Genomic DNA, 19075 nt, shown 5'->3' on the forward strand with positions numbered 1-19075 from the left:
AAAAAGGGAAATATTGCACACATCTGGGAGGACCTGTTTTCCTCACCTTTGTGCTTGAGAAGATCCTGGAACAGATCCTCATAAAAGCTCTGCTAAGGCAGGGAGGTGATGTGAGGCAGCCAGCAAGGCTTCACCCAGGGCTGATCCTGCCTGACCAGCCTTCTGTGGTGGAATGCCAACGTCAGTGGACAAGGCAAGGGATACAGGAATATCATTTGACAGGAAGGAATGTCATTTATCTGGATTTCTGTAGAGCCTTTGGCATGGTCCCTCCCAACATCCTTCTCTCTAAATTGGAGACTGATTCAATGGCTAGTCTGTGAGGTGAATAAGGAATTGTCTGGATAGCTGCATCCAGAGGGTAGAGATCAATGGCTCAGAGTTCCCAATGTGTTTGAAAACAAAACAGAAAGTGTTTGTGAGGCATAAGCCTAAATAAATATTCTCAGAGTCTTTCTTTGCTTTACGACTTCAAACCTGAGCATTGGTGGACAGTAAATTCTTTCCCAGAACAGCACCAATATGCTTTAAAATCCCATGGAGCAATGTAAACGCATGAAATTAATGTAGCCATTACCCTGCACTCAGCTAGCATTCACAGAGATAATGCTAATCAGGGATGTCAGCAGGGCTGCATGGCCTCCATATGCCAGATATCTGGTGCATGCCACTCGCTATCTCCTGCAGGGCTGCTTCTCTCTGCTGCCCAGATTCCTGAGCAGACTGCATCCACTGCTCAAAATAACCCATCAGTAAAGGAGGGAAGGAATTAAAGGACACTTCAAACTTTCTGAGTAGAATATCTGCTCTTTTCTGTCTGCTCCATCTGTTTGAAAGTGACTGGCAGAAAAGCACACTGCATAAACACCTGCTGGAATTGTGTCTTTTTGGCAGTGATTAGTCTACTAAGGAAGTGATTAATTAATGTGATCTCTGACTTATGAAAAGTTGATGGTCAGTGTTTTGGGACATACTGCAGTTTGGAATACACTCTCTGTACCTGGAGTTTCTGCTGGTGTGCTGAGTTCTTTGACTAGCAATGCCTGCCAACAGGGAAAATCTGCAGGATTTGCACAGGGGAAGGAAGCATGGATGTATTCAAGAGCCTGTAGCAAAGATTTTGCTTAAACTTAAAACCTGAAGTTAATTTGCATAAAGGCACACAAGTTGTATATTAATGGATTTAGAATTATTATAAATAATGATAAATGAGATTACCAAGGTGCCCAATGGAAAATGTCTACACGTACTCATAAAATTATTCTTATTGGAAATTTGATGAATGAATGAAAACCTACATATGTCTCTCCATCTACCTACTGAACTGCCTAAGCCATAGTCTTCCCAGGATTTAGAAAGTGAAGCAAACCCTTGTGTCTCTTTCCCTTGCTTTTGTTTTGAATCTTAAGGCTGAGGTTTATTGGTCTACCATGTTATGGTTGTGGTTTCAAACTGTTGTTTTTGTCTGAGGTCTAAGTACTTAGTTATTTTATAGCTTTTAATAGGAATGTTTTTAAAGTAATGACAAGTCTGTGAGCAGAATTTTAAAATTTAATTTAATTTAAAATTTTTAATTGATACCTTGCTATATGAAAATATATAAACAATCTAGAACTTTATTAGTTCAAGTGACATTTACCTTCACCATTGACTGTGTTTTATAATGATCTATTCAATCAAAATGTGGATTCTCCAGGAAACTGAACACAACCAAATATTTACTCTACTCCAAGAAAAAGAGTTCAAAAATTGAGACAACACAACTCTCTCTTTCCTTTCCTTGAAAGCTGATATTTAACATGTCTCCTACTGTAGCTGGGCAGAAATTGAAGTGGCATTAGAAAAAAAACACCCAAACGTAATTCAAACAAAAACCATCCCACAAAGTAATCTAACAGCAAACAAGAAGATTCCCATGCCAGAAGTGGTGAAACCTGTAATTGCAACGTGCTAAAGGCTTTCAGAGGACAGAGAACATTCAGACACAAACTGTTTGAGTCTAAGCTTCCACAGGGAAGAAATCAGCCAAAAGATCAAGGTGCCTCTAACTGGCTGCAGCCATTCCTGCCTGTAAACCTTCATCAGTGACTGAGCAGGCTGGTGCTGCATGGTGCTCTGGCAGGCACAAAGTGAAAATGCAGCGTGTCAGGGGCACATCTGTCACTGCAGGCAGATATTGCTCATAACTTGGTACAGGATGACACAAAGAGGCCCAGGATGGTACAAGCGTTTTTGATCAAAAAAGCCTTTAACTAATAATTTACTAGTCTTGCTCCAATTAAATTTCTAAAACTGGGAGCTTTGCCACCAGTTTCACTGTATTATCATTATTCTATAGCGACTTGTGATATCTCATGTTTAGAATCACAGTCCTCTTAAAGACATAAGGATTTAAAACAGTTCTTGCAAACCTGAATTAAAATATACTGGGTGTTACTCATTTCACTGCAGTTCTGTAAACACTCAAAGTACATTATTATTATTATTATTATTATTATTATTATTATTATTATTATTGTTATTATTATCCTAAGAAACAATTCAACACAGTAGTTCCACCTTAATATTTATAACCCACATCCTCTTTATTCAACATATCTTCCTACCTTCTTCACTATCAAAGCCTAGATACCAAGCTCCATAAATATATTTGAACACTCATCTCCCTCTTCTTCCCATTTTTAACTCTTTCATATATACACCACACTCATTTTTTTTCTTTTCTTCCACTTAATATAATTCTGTTGTTTTATAAAATAAACATGATTAAGATCAAGAAGATCAAGACAAGGCAACTTAAGAAGGGGAAAAAAAGGGAATTTCCATTACTATGTTAAAATATGCATCTTGAAAACGTTGCAAATTAATATACAATTTTAGCAACTTAATATACATTAAAGATAATTGTACCCTGGATTCTCATCACTAAGTAGTCATTTATTTGACACTTCTATTTAAGTATGCTCTTGCTTTCACCTGTGCCAGACATGTTTTACCATTTAGTACCTTGAACAAGCTGGCAATCATCTAACAATATGATTTTTTGCTACATAAAACAAATTATATCATTTATCATCAACACACTTAAAATGTAAATTTTGATTAATTCCTTGACTCTGGGAAAAGGTCTTGAAATATTACCTAAATCCTAATTTTAAATACTTCAACATTCCTTTATTTGTGACAATTCTTTGAAATATTTAGCCAGCATTGGAATTCCAATCTAAAACCTTAAGAAAATATTTCTGTCCTGAAAAACAATTCAATATATTAGGCTGTGGAATATATTTGAGATCTTTTTTTCTTTTGAAGTAAAAAATTTATTGAAACAAATTTTGGTTCTTTGGAACAGTTTCTCACTGACCACTGAAGATCAAATTTAGATCTTACCAATTTTCTTCCCTGTTTAGCCATTTAAGTATATAATACCCCATAACTTTTCTTTTGCAAGGACACTGCATAAGTAATGCAGAAATTCCATTTTCCTAGGTTCAGATAGAGTGAAGTTTCTGTTCTCTGTTTTGTTAATCAGTGGATAAATAACAACATTATGCCACAATATTTTTTAAAGATTTTGACAAGTTTTATGAAGACAACATCATTTTTGTATGAACATACAGCCTCTTGTTTGGCTGAACTCTGTGTGTTATATTTTGCAGCTTGCTCCAGGATAACCCAGACAATGTTACGTTGGTCTATAAAACAAAGCGGAACACTTACATAAAGAAACACATTTGTTAGCTTTAATATCAAGACTTTATCAGGCTGGCCCTCAAACAGTGAGCCTTCAAGGGTAGTGGTGACATTCTTTCTTCCATTAGCCATTTTTCTTGCAGGAAAGAACAGTTCCTCAAAATAGAAGAATCAGGCTCTATTTTAACCTGATGCAGGAAATTTTTCCTTTGAAATGCTGTTTTTATTGAGCTGGTTTGTTCTTCATGCTCTGGTGGAGAGGGGGAAAACCTGGTTAGGACATTGTTGGTTTAGAAACAAGTTTTTCAAAGTCTCATTTTAACACTTCTGGTTTTGTATTCCTAAGATGGAGCCAGATCCCTCAGGGGTGTAAATAAGTACAAGAGCCCACTGGTTTTTCTTGTTTACACTGGTGGAGGATCTTGCCTGGTTCCCCTACAATTCTCCCCTACAATTTGTGCAGCCTGGCATTTGAATGGAGCTGCAATTAGAAGAGTTGTTTTCGTTTAACTTTATTTAGCACCTTATCTCCCTGTAACATTCTTGTCCGGGTACCAGTATCAACCATGAACTCAACATAGCTCTTACTAGTGCTGTTCTATTTTGAGCTGGAAGAAAAAACCCACCAGTCCAGATCAAAGAGCACCTTTCCCTTCACTCTGGGAATGGGAATTGTTAACTAATTGGTGCACCAAAGTCACAATAAATTGATTCACAGCACAGTTATGGGAGGCGTAACTAACTCCACCACACAGGAAAGTTATCCAGGGCCTCAGAATGACCTGGTCTCGATGGCCAAACATATGCAACTTTCCACAAAGGCCAGAACGATGCTGGTGAGGGACCCAGCTTGTAGAGGATGCAGTTCTGCAGGACTGTGTTTGCTGAGTTCTACTGTTTCCCCAGTTCTTCAGGTATTCACTCCCTTTGGTTAAAATAACACAAAGGACTGCGAGACCTGTTTTTTGGGCTCATCGTTCTTGTTACTCATTTTAAAAAGAGCCTCCTCGAGAATTCAAACTCTGGCAGAGCTCTGCTGCTCTCAGGCACTGAAATTCTGCAAAAAGGAGTGGAGCGGCAGGTGCAGAAGGCTTTGGAGGTCCTAAATCTGAAGTGAGGGGTTGTACCCCAGCATCTCAAGCCACCCACTGCCACAGCTCTGGGAAACACTGGAGCGGCAGAGAAGGCAGGGAAGTCTGCTGGGCTGCTGGAAGGCTGTTCCCTGCCCTCTGCCCTGGCAGCTCCTCACACAGGTGAGAGGCCGCCTGCACGCAGCCATAGCGGTGACAGGCACAGGTGCTGCAGGCGAAGGTCAGCAGTGAGGACAGCGACACTCGTAGCGCAGCCCGGGGATGCTCCGGCCGCGGCCGGGCAGGGGAGCGGCAGCCGCGGGCAGCGCCTCCCGCCGGGCGGCTCCGGGACTGCGCCGGGCCCGCCCCCGCCTCCCGCACCTTTCCCGGCCGGAGCCGCCCCGCGGGGGCCGGGCCAGCGGTGTCGGCGGCGGGACGGGGAGCCCGTGGCTGCCCGCAGCTCCCGGGGCACCGCCGCGCCGCCCCAGCCATGTCCTCCAGCTCCCCGCCGGGCGAGCCCAAGGGCCGCAGCCTGGGCCGGCTCTCGCTGCCCAGGAGAGGCAGCATGACGCCCGGCAAGAAGCTGGCGGCGCTGGAGCTGGCCGAGAGCGCCCCGAACGCCCACTACGCCCCGCTGGCGGCCGCGCAGGGCGGGCAGGCGCCCGCGGGATGCGGCCCCACGCCGGAGCGGGAGCGGGAGCGGGCGCCGCGCCTGCGGAGCGAGGTGCTGGTGGTGAGCGCCGACTGCCCGCGGCCCCCCGTCAGCCTGGACCCCCGCGTCTCCATCTACAGCCTCCGCAAGCCCCTGCTCAGCCGCAGCAGCGTCCAGGGCAGGGTCTACAACTTCTTGGAGCGGCCCACGGGATGGAAGTGCTTCGTGTACCACTTCACCGTGTGAGTAGCGCCCCGCTGCCGCCGGGCACCTGCTCCGCGCTCCCGTTACCGCCGCTGCAGCGCTGCCCGTGCCCTGAGCGGCCGCGGCTGCCGAGCCCCCTCCCCTCCCCGGAGGCCCCCCGGGCACCGAGCCGCCCAGACCTACCCGGTGCTCCGCGCTTACACATCGGGCAGATACAGTCCTTTGGGCTGTGCGTGGTTTGGTGTTTTTTTTGTTGTGTTTTTTTGGGGTTTTTTTTGTTTTCTTTTTTCCCTGCAGGTGTGAAGTAAAACAAAAGTCACCCTCCAGGGGAAAGTTTGCCTTTTTAGTTAAGAGAAATGCTGTATCTCAGTTCAGGAGCTCTTGGGTGTATTTATCAAATAGTGCAGGAGGAACTGGTTTCAGGCAATTTTCTTCGGAAGGCTACCCAGGGAGCCTTGTTCATACTGATCGTAGAAATGAAGTAGGTAGCAGTGTCACCCGTTCTTTATTACTTTTTGATGCATGGCTCCTGATTTCAAGCAGTGACACCTGTGTGATGCCGATGCTCGCTGCATAGCAGCAGGTTCTAATTGAACAGGTGCTATTGAACAGGTGCTGTCAATTATCAGTGCTGCAGTCTTGTCAGAGGAGGATGAGAAACAGGTGATGCTCGTTTTCCTTACCTCTGTTATTGCTCCGGCTCTACCTCCTTGTGCTATCCATTAGGATGGGGAGGCAGTGGTGGTCGGAGGGTGCTGTTGAGCCGCAGGTAGGTTGGAAGTTGCTTTTTCTGTGGTACTGTCTGTAGAGTGTAGTGTCAAACCCAGCCAGCAGGTCTGTGCAGCACGAGCATCCCAACAGGTGTCTCTGTGAGGTATAAGCTTTTCCATCGAGGTGTTGCTGAAGGCTTGTGTGGCCCTTGGGCATTTGGCGTGTGTTAAATGTAGGTGAGAAGGTCAGGTAGGAATGTGGCGTGTGTTTATTGTATTCATGCACAAACATATATATGTGTATGTGTGTATCCATTATACGTATACATGCTCATTCCAATAGCTAGAGTTAAAGATGTTTTGTGGTCAAAATCCTAAGACAAATCACACCAAAGTCAGTTTTTATGACTTTGTTACTGTATTCTGATTTTAAGTTCAATTTCTAAATAACTGTTATCTAAAGTTAGTGCAGGATTTTGTGCTTCTGTTCCACACTTGAGGATTCTGGAGTGTTTAGGTCAACAGGTTAAGTGGTACCAACTTTTTTTTAGTGCAGGGGAAACAGCTGTCATCTGAGTGTATGTAATTGGGAGATGACTGGATACAACTGATGGGATAATTGTGGGCTCCATTCTCTTTGGCCTTATGATAATGCCGTGAGATGAGAAAATGAGTAATGACTGTAATGATGAAGTGCCTAATAGCTGTCGTTGAACAATGTAAAACAGTTTTGGGAATTGGAGCCCCCCCCCCCTTTTTTTTTTCTCTCCCTAACCAGGAGTTTTAGGTAGCTATCTTGTACGGTTTCTGACCTTCCAGGTGTCTCAAATTATGCTTGGATGGTGCAGCAAACTGTTTTCAATATCTTAACTAATCTTCTCTAAATCTTAACAGCAAGTCTGGGAAAACTCTGAAAAACAAAAACCAAGCTTATAGCCCTTTCACTACTTAAAGTTCTAGCACAACTTTTAACTGTTTTTTTTTTTTTTTTTTTTTCAAGTATTTCCAGTGTGGATTAATCCTGTTTGCGCAAGAATTAAGATTCTGTAATTTGTGTAAGTCACTACGTGTTTCCCCCTCAACACACACCCATGGTGTAAGCATTAGCCCCAGCATTTCCCTTCTTTCCAGAACTCCTCTGATGCAATGACGAATGACAGCGGCAGTAAATATTCTCAAGCCTCTTACCGAGCATTGTTCAAATTCCTTAGGGCACTGAAGAGACAGAAGAGGGTACTGACACCCTTGTATGTTTCTCACAAGGCGATCTGCAAGTACCATTTAGGCAACCTAACTCTGATTCCCACCAGCAGAGGGAATTGAGACTTTACTGTTCTCAGCCCAGCTTCCCAGCTTTTTTTTTTTTTTTTTTTTCCTTCTCTTGTAGTACATAAGCTTTTTGTGCCCATTAAATCATGGTGTAAGGTACTGGTCTTTGGTCCATACTACTCCAGCTCTTTCTGAGCTCCCAAAGCAACTTTCTGCTGTGCAAAGGAATGCTCTGGAGTACAATGCCTGCCAGCCAGGTGCTGAGTATTGGCAGATGAATTGTTGCTAAAATGAACTGCTGAGGCAGATTTGTCTGATTCAGAGAAGCTGCTGGGCACCAGTGTCTCCTCGGGAGGAGGCACAGGACCTGCTTTGTGCAGGCAGCTGGATACAAGGGATGAGGTGCAGAGCTGGAAAGGACTTGGAGTCATCAGGCACACACAGGGGTGTGCATGTGCTCCTTTCCCACTGGAGGAAGTACTCGATTGTTCTCTTGTCAGCATGCAAACAGTCATTCATAGAATGCTAAGCCTGGTTTTACCTTGGGGAGTGCCAGGACCCTGGTGTTAGTCTCTCCTGCCCAAACGAGTTTAAGGAACTGAACTCATTTTGCCTGTTGTGTTTTTGACTCCCCTTGCAGTCTGCCTGCTGCTCTATTCCAGGGGCTTTCAGCTGCCTGAGAGGTCTCAGTGGCTGTCCTAAATGTTTAGAGGGGAAGGAGAGGAAGCGGGAGTGGTGTTAAATCAGGGCATAAAGCCCTAAGCTGAGTAGAGAGCCCTGGCCAAGATCTAGACCAGTGATGGGAGCAACAACCACTGGAGGCTTAATTTTCTGTTTTCTGCGTGGTGTGGAGTGTGTGGCTGTGTTCTTAATTATGTGCTGTAATTATTACAGTTAGAAACAACTCCTGGAATAGCCCATGTAGCTTATTCCGTAGAGTACTCCTGTATCTCTGGCTGCTTGTTAAAACACTGTTTATCAAGCGATAAGAGCTACATCTACTGATTGCCTGTCACACCCTTTTCCTGCTCAGGAATCTTAGTCAGTGCTATGTAGAATACTAATAGCTAAGAACTGATACTCAGGATTGATTTTCCTTGGTTTTGTGCTATATTGTTTAGAAAAGGGAAGTTGGACACCAAGCTTTAATCCACAGATTCTAGGTTGTTTTGTTTGTTTCATATTATTTTGATTGCTGCTTGTTCTAGTGAGTATGGCCCTTGTGTACCCTTGACTTAAAGGATGGAATCTGGCTGTCTTGCACAGGTCAGGCCATGACCTGTTTTCTTCTGAAATTTCTTTTATAAGGTGTCAGAAATACCTATTTTCCACTATGCAAAATGTGTATTATCTCTTGTTGATATTTTGAATCTCCAGGGCAATCTGACACCCCAGTCTCTGATTAAATTAATTTAATTCTAGACAGGTCTTTTCTAAGAATTTTTCTTATTTGCTTAAACCAAACTGAGCAGAATAGAGAATGAATTATTGTCCCTCACTTGTTCTTGATTTTTGAAGGCTGAGGAAATGGTCTCTGTGGGGAGAAAGAATGGCTAATCAACCATTAATTGATTAACTCAAAAAAACCTGCCTAAATTTACTTTGTGGAGATGCTAGAACCTCTTAGTTCAGCTACTTGACTTGGTTTGATTTTGTAATAAATTTCATGTAAGTAGATGAAGCATACGGTGTACATACACCTGATTTTACCAGGGCAAGTAAATTGTGTCTGGTGTCTGAGGATCTACCTGCATGGCTTCTGCAGACACAGTTGGTGGTTGCTTGGAGACTCAGACTTTGCAGGCTTTGCTTGCCCTGTGGCCTGGCTGTGTGGGTGGCAATGTCCAGCCAGGGCCACCAAATCTGCCTTGGCTGTCAGAGCAGGGGAATGACTGAGTGCCTCTGTTCTCAGTGACCTTCCAGGCTAGGGCATCTTATCACACTTACCATAGCAGTGCACCTTGAGAGGGCAGCTGTGAGAGGTGAAATGTTCTGTGGCCTGAACAAATCAAATTTTCAGCCTCTGAGAAGAGGTGGAAAAAGAAACTCTGCCCTCATAGTGGCCTGCTGAAACTCTTGGGTACTGTCCCACAGTTGGAAATGACTGTCCAGAGTAAGTGAAGTTGTCAGATGTTAAAAAGAATTATTTTAGGTTTAGGTGCTCAACAGAAGAGGTTCTTCTTACCCTCTTAATTTTAAAAGAAGCATCTTGAAATGTGCCTGAAGAAACTGAAGTTATGAACTGATTTATCTTGTTCTTGGTGTGGGAAATAATGACTTCTGGCAGTGTTGACTCCCTGTGTTCTTTGAAGTGTTGGCTGTAACCAGAGGGAGCAATTTGGAAACTGATGGACCGTTGGTTTGTTCCATTGTGGCACCTCTCCTTTGTTGCCATGTGAGATAATCTGTCTTATCTTTGCATGCCTGTACCTGGTTCAATTTACTTTGCCTTTGTATAGGTTTGGTTTAATCAGCAATGATTGTCATTGAGTTTGTTTGAATCCCAAGTTGTTTACATAAGCCTGGACTGGCCAGTGGCTGGGGTTTGGAAAACTGTGGAAACAGGCAGACTGAGCAGCATGGCTGCATGTGTGTGCACACAGAGATAGGGAGTGAGGGTAGATAGAATATTCCAGTTGCCTGAATCAGGACTCACAGTATTCAGTTTCTAAAGGCAATGCAGTGTTTACACCGTGCTCTTTAGCGTGAAGAAAAAGCATAACTCCAATTTACAATCCCATTTTTGCCATGTTTCCAGACTTGGTGCAAACATACTTCCAAACCTACTGGTTCATACTTGTTGTGTAAAATGTTGAGGAGGAAAAAAGATCCATAAAACAATTAGTGTGTGTATGTGCTCACACATGACTTTTCTTTCAGACTGAAGGATGTTGCAAACTGAAATGCTGTGGTTTTGACATGAACATTTGTATGTTTAGAAATTTTTGTGGCTTGAAATCAGACTTGCAGATTCTGTTTAAAACAAAAAAAGGAGACATAAATCCTCCAAGGTAAGCACAGCTTTTCCAAGTGGAAAGAAAGAAGTATGACTTGCTCAGGGTCATATTCCCTGCTGTCAATAGCAGGAAGACCCAGATTTAACTTTTTTTGTCTCATCATGATCGAGGTAGTTTAGTTGAGGCCAATTTGCAGCAGAGCAGACACCTTTGCAACTGGACTCTATCTATCTATCTATCTATCTATCTATCTATCTATCTATCTATCTATCTATCTGCTTGGTAAAGTGTTACCTGAAGGGAAAAGGCATTGGAAAGCTGACTTTAAGTGCTCCCAGAGAGGAGGGAAGACAATTTGCCTGCCCTATGTAAGAAGGTTGCTCATGTTTAGGAGTTGCTGCTGCAGAGGCACCCCTGTTTGCTGATCAGCCTGATGGCGAAGCTTGGGCTCTTGGCAGGTTTTTGGAGGCAGGTGAGAGTGGCTAAAGAGTTTTGTTGTTCCCTCTGTACTCTCTGCATGCTGCAGTGCAGCCCCTTAGCCACAATATTGTGTGGGGGGATAGAATGTAAGAAAATAAAGATAGTGCAGAAGGTAATCTCACACCTGAGGAGTTGCAGCTGTACTAATCACCAAAGATTAGGAACAGGCCTGCCCTTAACAGGCCACAGCTGTGCCCAATAAGAAAAAGAGTGCTACAAAAGAGTGGGGTAGCAGTTTGTTGACTGTGCTGTGAATAAGAAGGAGTCAGTGCTGTGAGGAGCCATACATGGGGAATCACTGAGAAGGTATGGAACCTTTGCAATAAGATGATGACAATCAACAATATTGCACTACAGTAGTGCTTCTTTGGGAGCATGTAATTGATGTACTATCTTTTGGGTTGGCCAGTACAGAGCTCCCTCCTCTTGTCCCGTTTCCCAGTTTGTAACCTGTCAGAAGTTTCATTTTTGCTTGTGGCTGTCTGGTTGTCTTGTGGCTGAGACCAGCCCAAGTTTGTGCCATGAAGAGCTCAAGTCTCATTCTAGTTACAGATCAGAAGGGCTCCCCGTTTCTCTATCCAAGTGGGACAGTAGACGTCTTAGGTTAAGAAATGCAAATACAAATAACTGTGTAATTGACTAGAAAAAAAGCATGTTTACTTAGTAATTGACTGTCATCAGAAAGAAAAGCAGTAAGAGAAACCAAATCCTCTCAGTGCCAATGCTTGTAGATAATGCCTGGAAGCCACTTTGATGAAATCGCCATCTTTGCATTATTTGTTGCATTCAGTGATTGCTGCATCATGAAAATTATTGTGGAAATTTATTGATTGTTGAAGGGGAAGGAAGGTGAAAATCTAGATAACTTCTAGTTAAAATGCCTTTTGAAGACACTTCTAGCAATAATTGGGAAAATCCAGTTTCTTTTCTGAAATGCACAGTGGGATATGGTTGGCTACTTGGAAAAAATTCATTGGGTCAAGGAAGTTTTGTAGAGAGAAAAAAGACTATAATTCTGTTGATGTTTAGGTTTTCTAAAAACAAATGGAAGCAGAAGAGTGTAAACTGGCAAAAATTAGTGCTCAGTAAAGACAGGTTGTGTGCAGTGGGGAAATAAAGAACTGTGAAATGCACAGATAGAAGTTATGCATTTTTTCAGTTTAGGCAGGCTTTCCTAGGATAGGCCTTCTCTCTTTTCCCATCATCCTTCCAGTATGACATTTCAGTCCTTCTCCTAGGATAGGCCTTCTCTCTTTTCTCGTCATCCTTCCAGTATGACATTTCAGTCCTTCTCTCATGTTTGCTTTTAAAGGTAGGAAAAGAATTATCCTACCTTTAAAAATTGCACATGAATGATCTTAAAAAAACCAGTAAGTGCAGCATTCACATTTCTCTGTCTCTGTCAAATGGTTGGTTGGGCAATTCTGGCACACTTGCTTGCCCTGGCTCCTCAAGTGCCAGGGAGAAAACATGCAAGGCTGTGTAGATAGGCCTCTTTCAAAACTTCCATTGCAGCTGAATCAGGGCTAGAGTTGAGATTCAATTGCAGGGAACTAATTAGGCTGAGCTCCAAATGCCTGAGTGCTGGATGTGTTACAAACAGCGGTGCCAACATATGCTGCAGGGAGCTATGCGCAGGCACAGGGCTTAGCTGACTTCAAACTTGGCACTACCTCATTAATTTGGTCTGTTAATAGATTGTTTAATGTGTGTTAGTGGCTGAGCACAAAAGCTGTGAACACTTGCCCATTCAGTTCCAGATGGAAAATAGTGTCTTGTTGGGGGCAAGGTGTTTTTCTGCCTGCCAACGAGAGGGCCAACATGTTTCAGATGCCTTGGAGAGCTGCCAGATGCAAATCAGCCCGGTGGGGAGGCTGAGTTACAGCAGGATGCCAAGGCTGGGGAGGCTTTAGGTGGGGTACTCGGCCTCCTCTGCAGTCATGCTTCATCTGGCATAATGGCCTGAGAACCATTGTAGCACCGGGCATGGTAATGGGAGAGCGCAGGCCTTTGCCAGGCTCTGCTGCAGGAGTAGTTGAGGTGTGGAGTTCTTGCCGCCTACCAGGAAGATACGCATGTGAGAGTGTTTTATATCTCTGTTTATAATGGGTAGGAGCATTCAATGCTGTAGCAATCAAATCTAATATTAATTTTATTGTACATTTTTAGGTAGTTGGTTTTTGTTTGGTTTTTTTTTTTTTTTTTGGTGGTTTTTTTTTTTGGGGTTGGTGGTTGTTGTTGTTTTTTTAAATAGAAAATGCCAAAGCTGCTCTCAATGAAGAGTCTTTCTGGCCTCCAGGCTGTGCATATCTGGAGGACTATAGAGGTGCTTGGTGTGAGCTTTTCCTTTGTCTCACATGACCAGTTTTTGAGGATATATGGACTTTGTTCTTTTTTTTTTTTTTTTTTTTTTTTGCTACTTTGTGGTACAGCTTTTCCTCAATTTTTGAGGATATATAGACTTTCTTCTTTTTTTTCCTACTCTCTGGTACAGGATACTAAAATAACAGCCATTTTCTATGTTCAAGGAACTGTAAGAAGTTGCACACAGTGCAAAGCAGGGCCTGAGTAAGTGTGTAAGTGCACTGTAAGTAGTTTAAAATATATATAAAAAAACCCACCAAAACCCAATCAAAACCCCCAAAACAGCAACAAAATTCAATCAAAACCCCAAAAATATTGTCCCGCCTTTCCTCAATGGAAGTCCCTTATTTAACAGCCATGTTTTATAACAGAGAATGTGACTGCTGGAAACATTACAATAAAACCTAGGCACAGGGGAAGCTAGTGTTTTACTAAAGCTTAGTACAACCACCATGACAAATGCCAGGTTTGTTTTCTCTGAACTGCTTCAGTGTCAGAACTTCCAGTTGTGTGAGATAATGAGCACACATTTGCTCAAAACTGACTGAACCCTTTTTGAGTTTAAGAAAAAAATGTCTGGTACTTTTCACAAGGAACACATCAAGCACCAAGTCTGCAGCCTTGGGATTTCATCATTTTAAAAGCAATAAATTCCCAAAAATAAGAAATTATGCTGTAGGTTGTTCAGTGTTAAATATTTTTGTGTTTTTTCTTGTTCTTCACAATCACTGTGATTCAATATTTTATGAAAAATGTCATTCAAAGTCAAAATAAACCTGGGACAGGGCTTCTGGATCCTTTTAAGTTTCTTCTGCTTCTGCACATATTGATGTGAATCTTTGAATTTCATATTAAAGCTCTCACTAGAAACATACATCTCACATGTTTTGCTAATGCCAGTGGACTTACGAGACCTCATTTGACAACACAGTTTTGTCCCATTTGTAATAGAAAACTGATTTTTTTACTCTCAACTCTAAAATCCCTGTGCAATCTGCTGAGGTTTTTTAAAAAGTAAATGCTTTGTATATAACTACACTAATATTTACTTCAAATGAGAAATATACTGTTTTTAGTGAACTGAGATCATAGAATAGTAGAAAATCTTTGTTTATGCTAAGAAATTGTGCTCTTGATAATAACCTATTATTTTTACTATTACCCCAGAAATAGAGCATACATTTTCTTTTACAATAATAGGAAATATAATGCCTTTGTTGGAGTAATGCTTGGTTTGATTCTTCATGTGTTTAACTTAACTGTGTGGACAGCTGTTTGCTTCCTAGTGGGAGCAATTTGTAGAGGTAAAAGGTAGGGACCAACTAGTGAAGACAAAAACTTGCATCTACTCATCTCCATAATTAGGGCAATTATAACTACTTGCAAGGCATTGTGCACCAGATGTAAAGAAATATTTTAATATTATTTTATTTATAGTAAGGCTGTTTTTTCTTTAACACTAAGCATCTTACAGTGCTAATTCTGTATGAATTTTGTCCAAGTGACTGCTGTCTCATGTCTGAGTAAATATGTCAAATCACACGCTATTTTAATGCAGGTTTTTACCATCTCACCAGTAGTTTTGTTGTAGATTCTGACAATTGGTGGTCTTCCCTCTGTTCCTGCTTATGTGTTTTAGACCGGGCAGGAACACAGCTTATCCCTCTGTTTAGAGCAGAGTGTGGTCACCCTTGCAGTAAGCTGCTCAGTGTCAGACAGCTGGAACTGACACAAGGAGACTGGGCAGGCCTGGATGTGTAGAAATTCAGAAGTTGTTGGTTTCCTCTGCAAACTTGCAATGAATTCCTGATACCTCAGGGATACTTTTAAATTGTTTGAATTTTTTACAGTGTTTTCTCATTGCAGTGTTAATATTGCACACTTTTAAATTATTTGGATAGTACAGAAAATCCGGTCATGGTTTGAGCACAGAATGTAAGTCACCCAGCAGGTAATTTCCTTGGATTCTCTCCAAAGACACCAGGTGTAATAGCAGAGGCAAGGATTGCAGAGCTCTTGCTCATCCCTTGTACCACGAAGGCTGAGGTCCTTGTACTGAATGCATTTTCTTCCTGCAGAGTAAGGAATTGCTGTCCAAGAGTGTGTTTGTTCCTGCAGCAGCTATCCCCTTCCCCACGTCATCTGAAAATGAGCTGGGTTTGGGTAGAATCTTCTTCTTCACAGTGAACTGCAGGGCAGCACAGCCAAAGGTGCCTCATCTCCTGCACGGATGTTGACAAGTAGAGCAAAGGAGAATGAATGCAGGAAATGGTTTCTGCTGCTAATCTCATTCTTACACCCTTCAAATGCCTGTGCCCAATTATTTGTGCAGGGCAGTGGAGATAGGGGAAGAGACAAGAGCAAAGATCCTCCATCCTGTGGCTTCTATAAGTAGAGAATGTCCTCTGCTGACCCTGTTAACAAGCAGTGGTGTTTGTATTCTGTGCAATGGCTTTATCTGATCTTTACAAACTTCAGCAAATAAGGTCCAATTTCCCCCCCCTAATATTCATCCTAAATAGATCTAGTAGAGGCTATTTGTTTTTCACCCCTGTCTTAGAAGACATTACAATGTGGTCAAACCTGACAATGAGTAAATAACTGAACATGTATTGCTTTATTGTAGTGTGAGTAAACTTCATGTGATTGTATGCTGTTATCTTGGCTGTGACCCAGAAAGTATTGATAACTGGTTATCTCAGCACTGCGCACACAATAAACCTGCTCACTTGATGTTTTCTGTGTCAGCAGGTCATCCAGCACCCTTGCACTAAGCTGTCTGAGCATCCTGTTTCAACAGCATGTAAAGCATGCCAGGCACAGGCATCTGAGTGCTGCCCAGTCATGCCAATTGTATGCCTTCATAGTTCTCTTCATTCCAGACAGCGCTCTGTAGATTTTATTTAATTTTGTGACATAGTCTTATTTGGGCAACTGCATAATTAAACCACGGAAATGAGAGAAAAGCTACAGGAGAGAGGGAGAAAACAGACCTTTGAAATCCTGCAGGTTTTGCAGCACGTGGAAGGCAGTAGGTGTGCTGTGTTATTGCTGACCCTTCTTGAGTGTCTGATTGCTTACTGTACTCTGGTTTTCAAGCACTGAGGTTATCTCTTGGTGACTTCTGTGGCATTCTTTTGTTGTGTGGCTTTAATAGGAAACATTACACATCCATCAAGTCTCAGGGTAAAGTGAAATAGAGAAATTGAACTGACTGTGAAAATGTGATTTAATATGAGAAGAGCCTAATGTATAGAAATTTTCAGCGGTTTATATCTGTAGGATATAAAGGGCCACCTGCTTGTTCCTCTTACATGAGAGAGTGGAGATAACATTCAAGCTGGTTTTGATACTAGCTGTTAACCTCTGCTGAGACTGTCTGCTTTTTCAAGGAAAGTTTTCTGTCAGGTTCCTTTCTCTTGAAAAAACAATGCTTTTTTCAGGAAACCTGTATATGGTCTGTATTTGTTATTATATTATTAATATTATAGTAATAATTAAATAGTAAATATACAGCACTTAATATTGTATTATTATATTATTAAAATAATATATGCAAAATGCCATGGGATTCTTTTCCTGAGGAATTCTGCGGAAAGTGACTTGGTAAGTAATCAGACTGTTTCTAAGTACTTTGAGGAAATCAGTCTGTCTGTTTATACAACGTGTGCCAGCAGTCAGTGTGAGCTGTGGTCAAAACCCACAGCCATGTGTTTCATCTTCAGTTTCCTCCTCCTCCCTGTTACAAATGCAATCTGATGATGCTCCTGTCCGATTGCTAAAGTGATGTGCTGTGTTTTCTTTGGAATTGCAGTCTCTCTGCATCTCCCTCAAACACCACATCTGTCAGTTTGAAGCAGACTTTGTTGTCACTGGTTTTTTCATATGGTGCCTCTTTTTACCTGCTCTCCAGTCTCCCTGTGTCTCAGACTTTCTGGTCTGTAGAAGAGATTTTGTGTTCTGTTGAATTTTAGTGGCTGTGAAATACCATGGGAAGCTTGTGCAAGTTTTGGACAGGAACTGAGGGCAGAAATTAACTCAATTGGAGCAAAGCCTCCCATAGGCAGCTATTGATTAACCAGAATAAAATTTGGCTTCACCACTGAGATTAGCACCTACCTTGGTAAAATAAAACTGGTATTCTAGAGCATGTCTTTTAAAAGACATTTATAAGTTGAACTCAGCTTTGAATAAGTGGTTTCCTACATAGTTAGGATATGGTGTGGTATTGAAAGTAGTTTCTTCCCTTTTCTGTATCTTGTGATAAATGTAAGGAAGAATTGAAATGGTTTTTTACCATTTCATTTTTACCAGGATGTTTTGTAGGAACAACACTGCCATTGCAATGCAAGGAAGATGAATGGTCATGGGAAAGCCAGGCAACGTGTGCTTTCTTTTCCAAAGTGTAAAGTGACTGCTTTATAGTAATGAGCTGAAATAAGTTTGAATTCATGGATGAAATGGAGGAAAATAGCCTAGACAGTCAGGAAGAAGGACCACCTGTAAATTTACTTCTTCCTCACAATTCCTTCAGATCAGTGTTTCTGGCTTCCTTGTATCATTTTATACAGATGAGTGGACTAGATGAACTCCATCAACATCCCAGGGACCTGAATGAAATCATGAGATTTACTGGCTGTAACCTCCTGTGCACTTCATATCTCTACCAAATTTGATACTAATCCAGATAGTTTTAAGCATGCATTTCTGCTGCTAGATGTGGATTACAGCTGAGCTGTGCCTGCTAGATCAGCCTGGATAAAGCTGTGCTGAGCATGGAGGTAGAGGGAATGCATGTGCAAACCCTGCACTTGCCCCAGCTGGTGGTTCTGAGCTGGTTCTGGCCCAAAAGCTCGGCAGCTGCAGCAGTGCAGGGTTGTGCCTGTGCTGGCAGAGGGCTCCTTAGCACAAGTGAGCACCAACAGTCCTGGCTGGCATTGGGACCAGAGCCTGGCACAGGCTGTGGCTGCACCTCACTGGGTAGAGACACTGCTGTGTGCTGTAGCATGACCTTCTAGAGCAGGCATCCTCGTGCCTTGTGCGTCCTTACATCATCTAGTGCTCTGGGAATGTTTCTGGCCTCTAGGATGAAGCGACCGTACACGCAGGTAGCCAGTCTGTGCTGCTGAGTTTGCCCCTGGCACTGCTGTGGTGCCTCAGAGCGCTTTGCTTTCAGCACCCCTGGATGTGTGTGAGTGCAGTGGCATCAGGGACTGGCTGACAGCTCTATCGTTAATAAGGTTTTTAGCCTTCTTACCCCCTGAGTCACAAGTTCAGTGGAAGTTGGAGGCTGTTTGTTCTAGATGTGGTAAATAACACAATCTGACTGCGCTCTCCTCTGGCACCGTGTCTAAAGCTGTTATCAGCCTTGCTGTGGCATGTTTGATTTAGGGGCAAATTGGCACCTCTCTGACAAGTGCTGGAATGTCCCAGTCTGTCCTTGGGGTGTTGTTGGCATCTTTCACACCACCAAACCCCCATCAGCAGTGTGATCGTGGGCAAACACCAGCCAAGTGCACAAAAGCGCTTATCGCCTGCTCGGCTGTGCATTCATAAAAAGCAAAGCCATAAAAATCTCCAGTGGCTGGCAATTCCAGAGCTTTCTGCTAGACTTGAAAAGGAGTCCTGAAGAACACAGGCTTCTTATCAATTTTAATTGCTGGGCAGTGGAGGGCT

At 42.6% G+C, this 19075-nt stretch overlaps 1 protein-coding gene across 1 annotated transcript in view; it reads left to right on the plus strand.

The window, feature by feature from the left end:
* Positions 1–5253: 5253 nt before the first annotated feature.
* Positions 5254–19075, plus strand: part of KCNQ1 (potassium voltage-gated channel subfamily Q member 1) — a 335951-nt gene continuing 322129 nt past the window's right edge. Inside the window, exon 1 of the mRNA XM_058026420.1 lies at positions 5254–5657. Coding sequence (XP_057882403.1) covers positions 5254–5657 — 404 coding nt within the window. The remainder of the gene's footprint in view (positions 5658–19075) is intronic.

This window comes from Melospiza georgiana, chromosome 6 (genome assembly GCF_028018845.1).
Source record: "Melospiza georgiana isolate bMelGeo1 chromosome 6, bMelGeo1.pri, whole genome shotgun sequence".
NCBI lineage: Eukaryota > Metazoa > Chordata > Aves > Passeriformes > Passerellidae > Melospiza > Melospiza georgiana.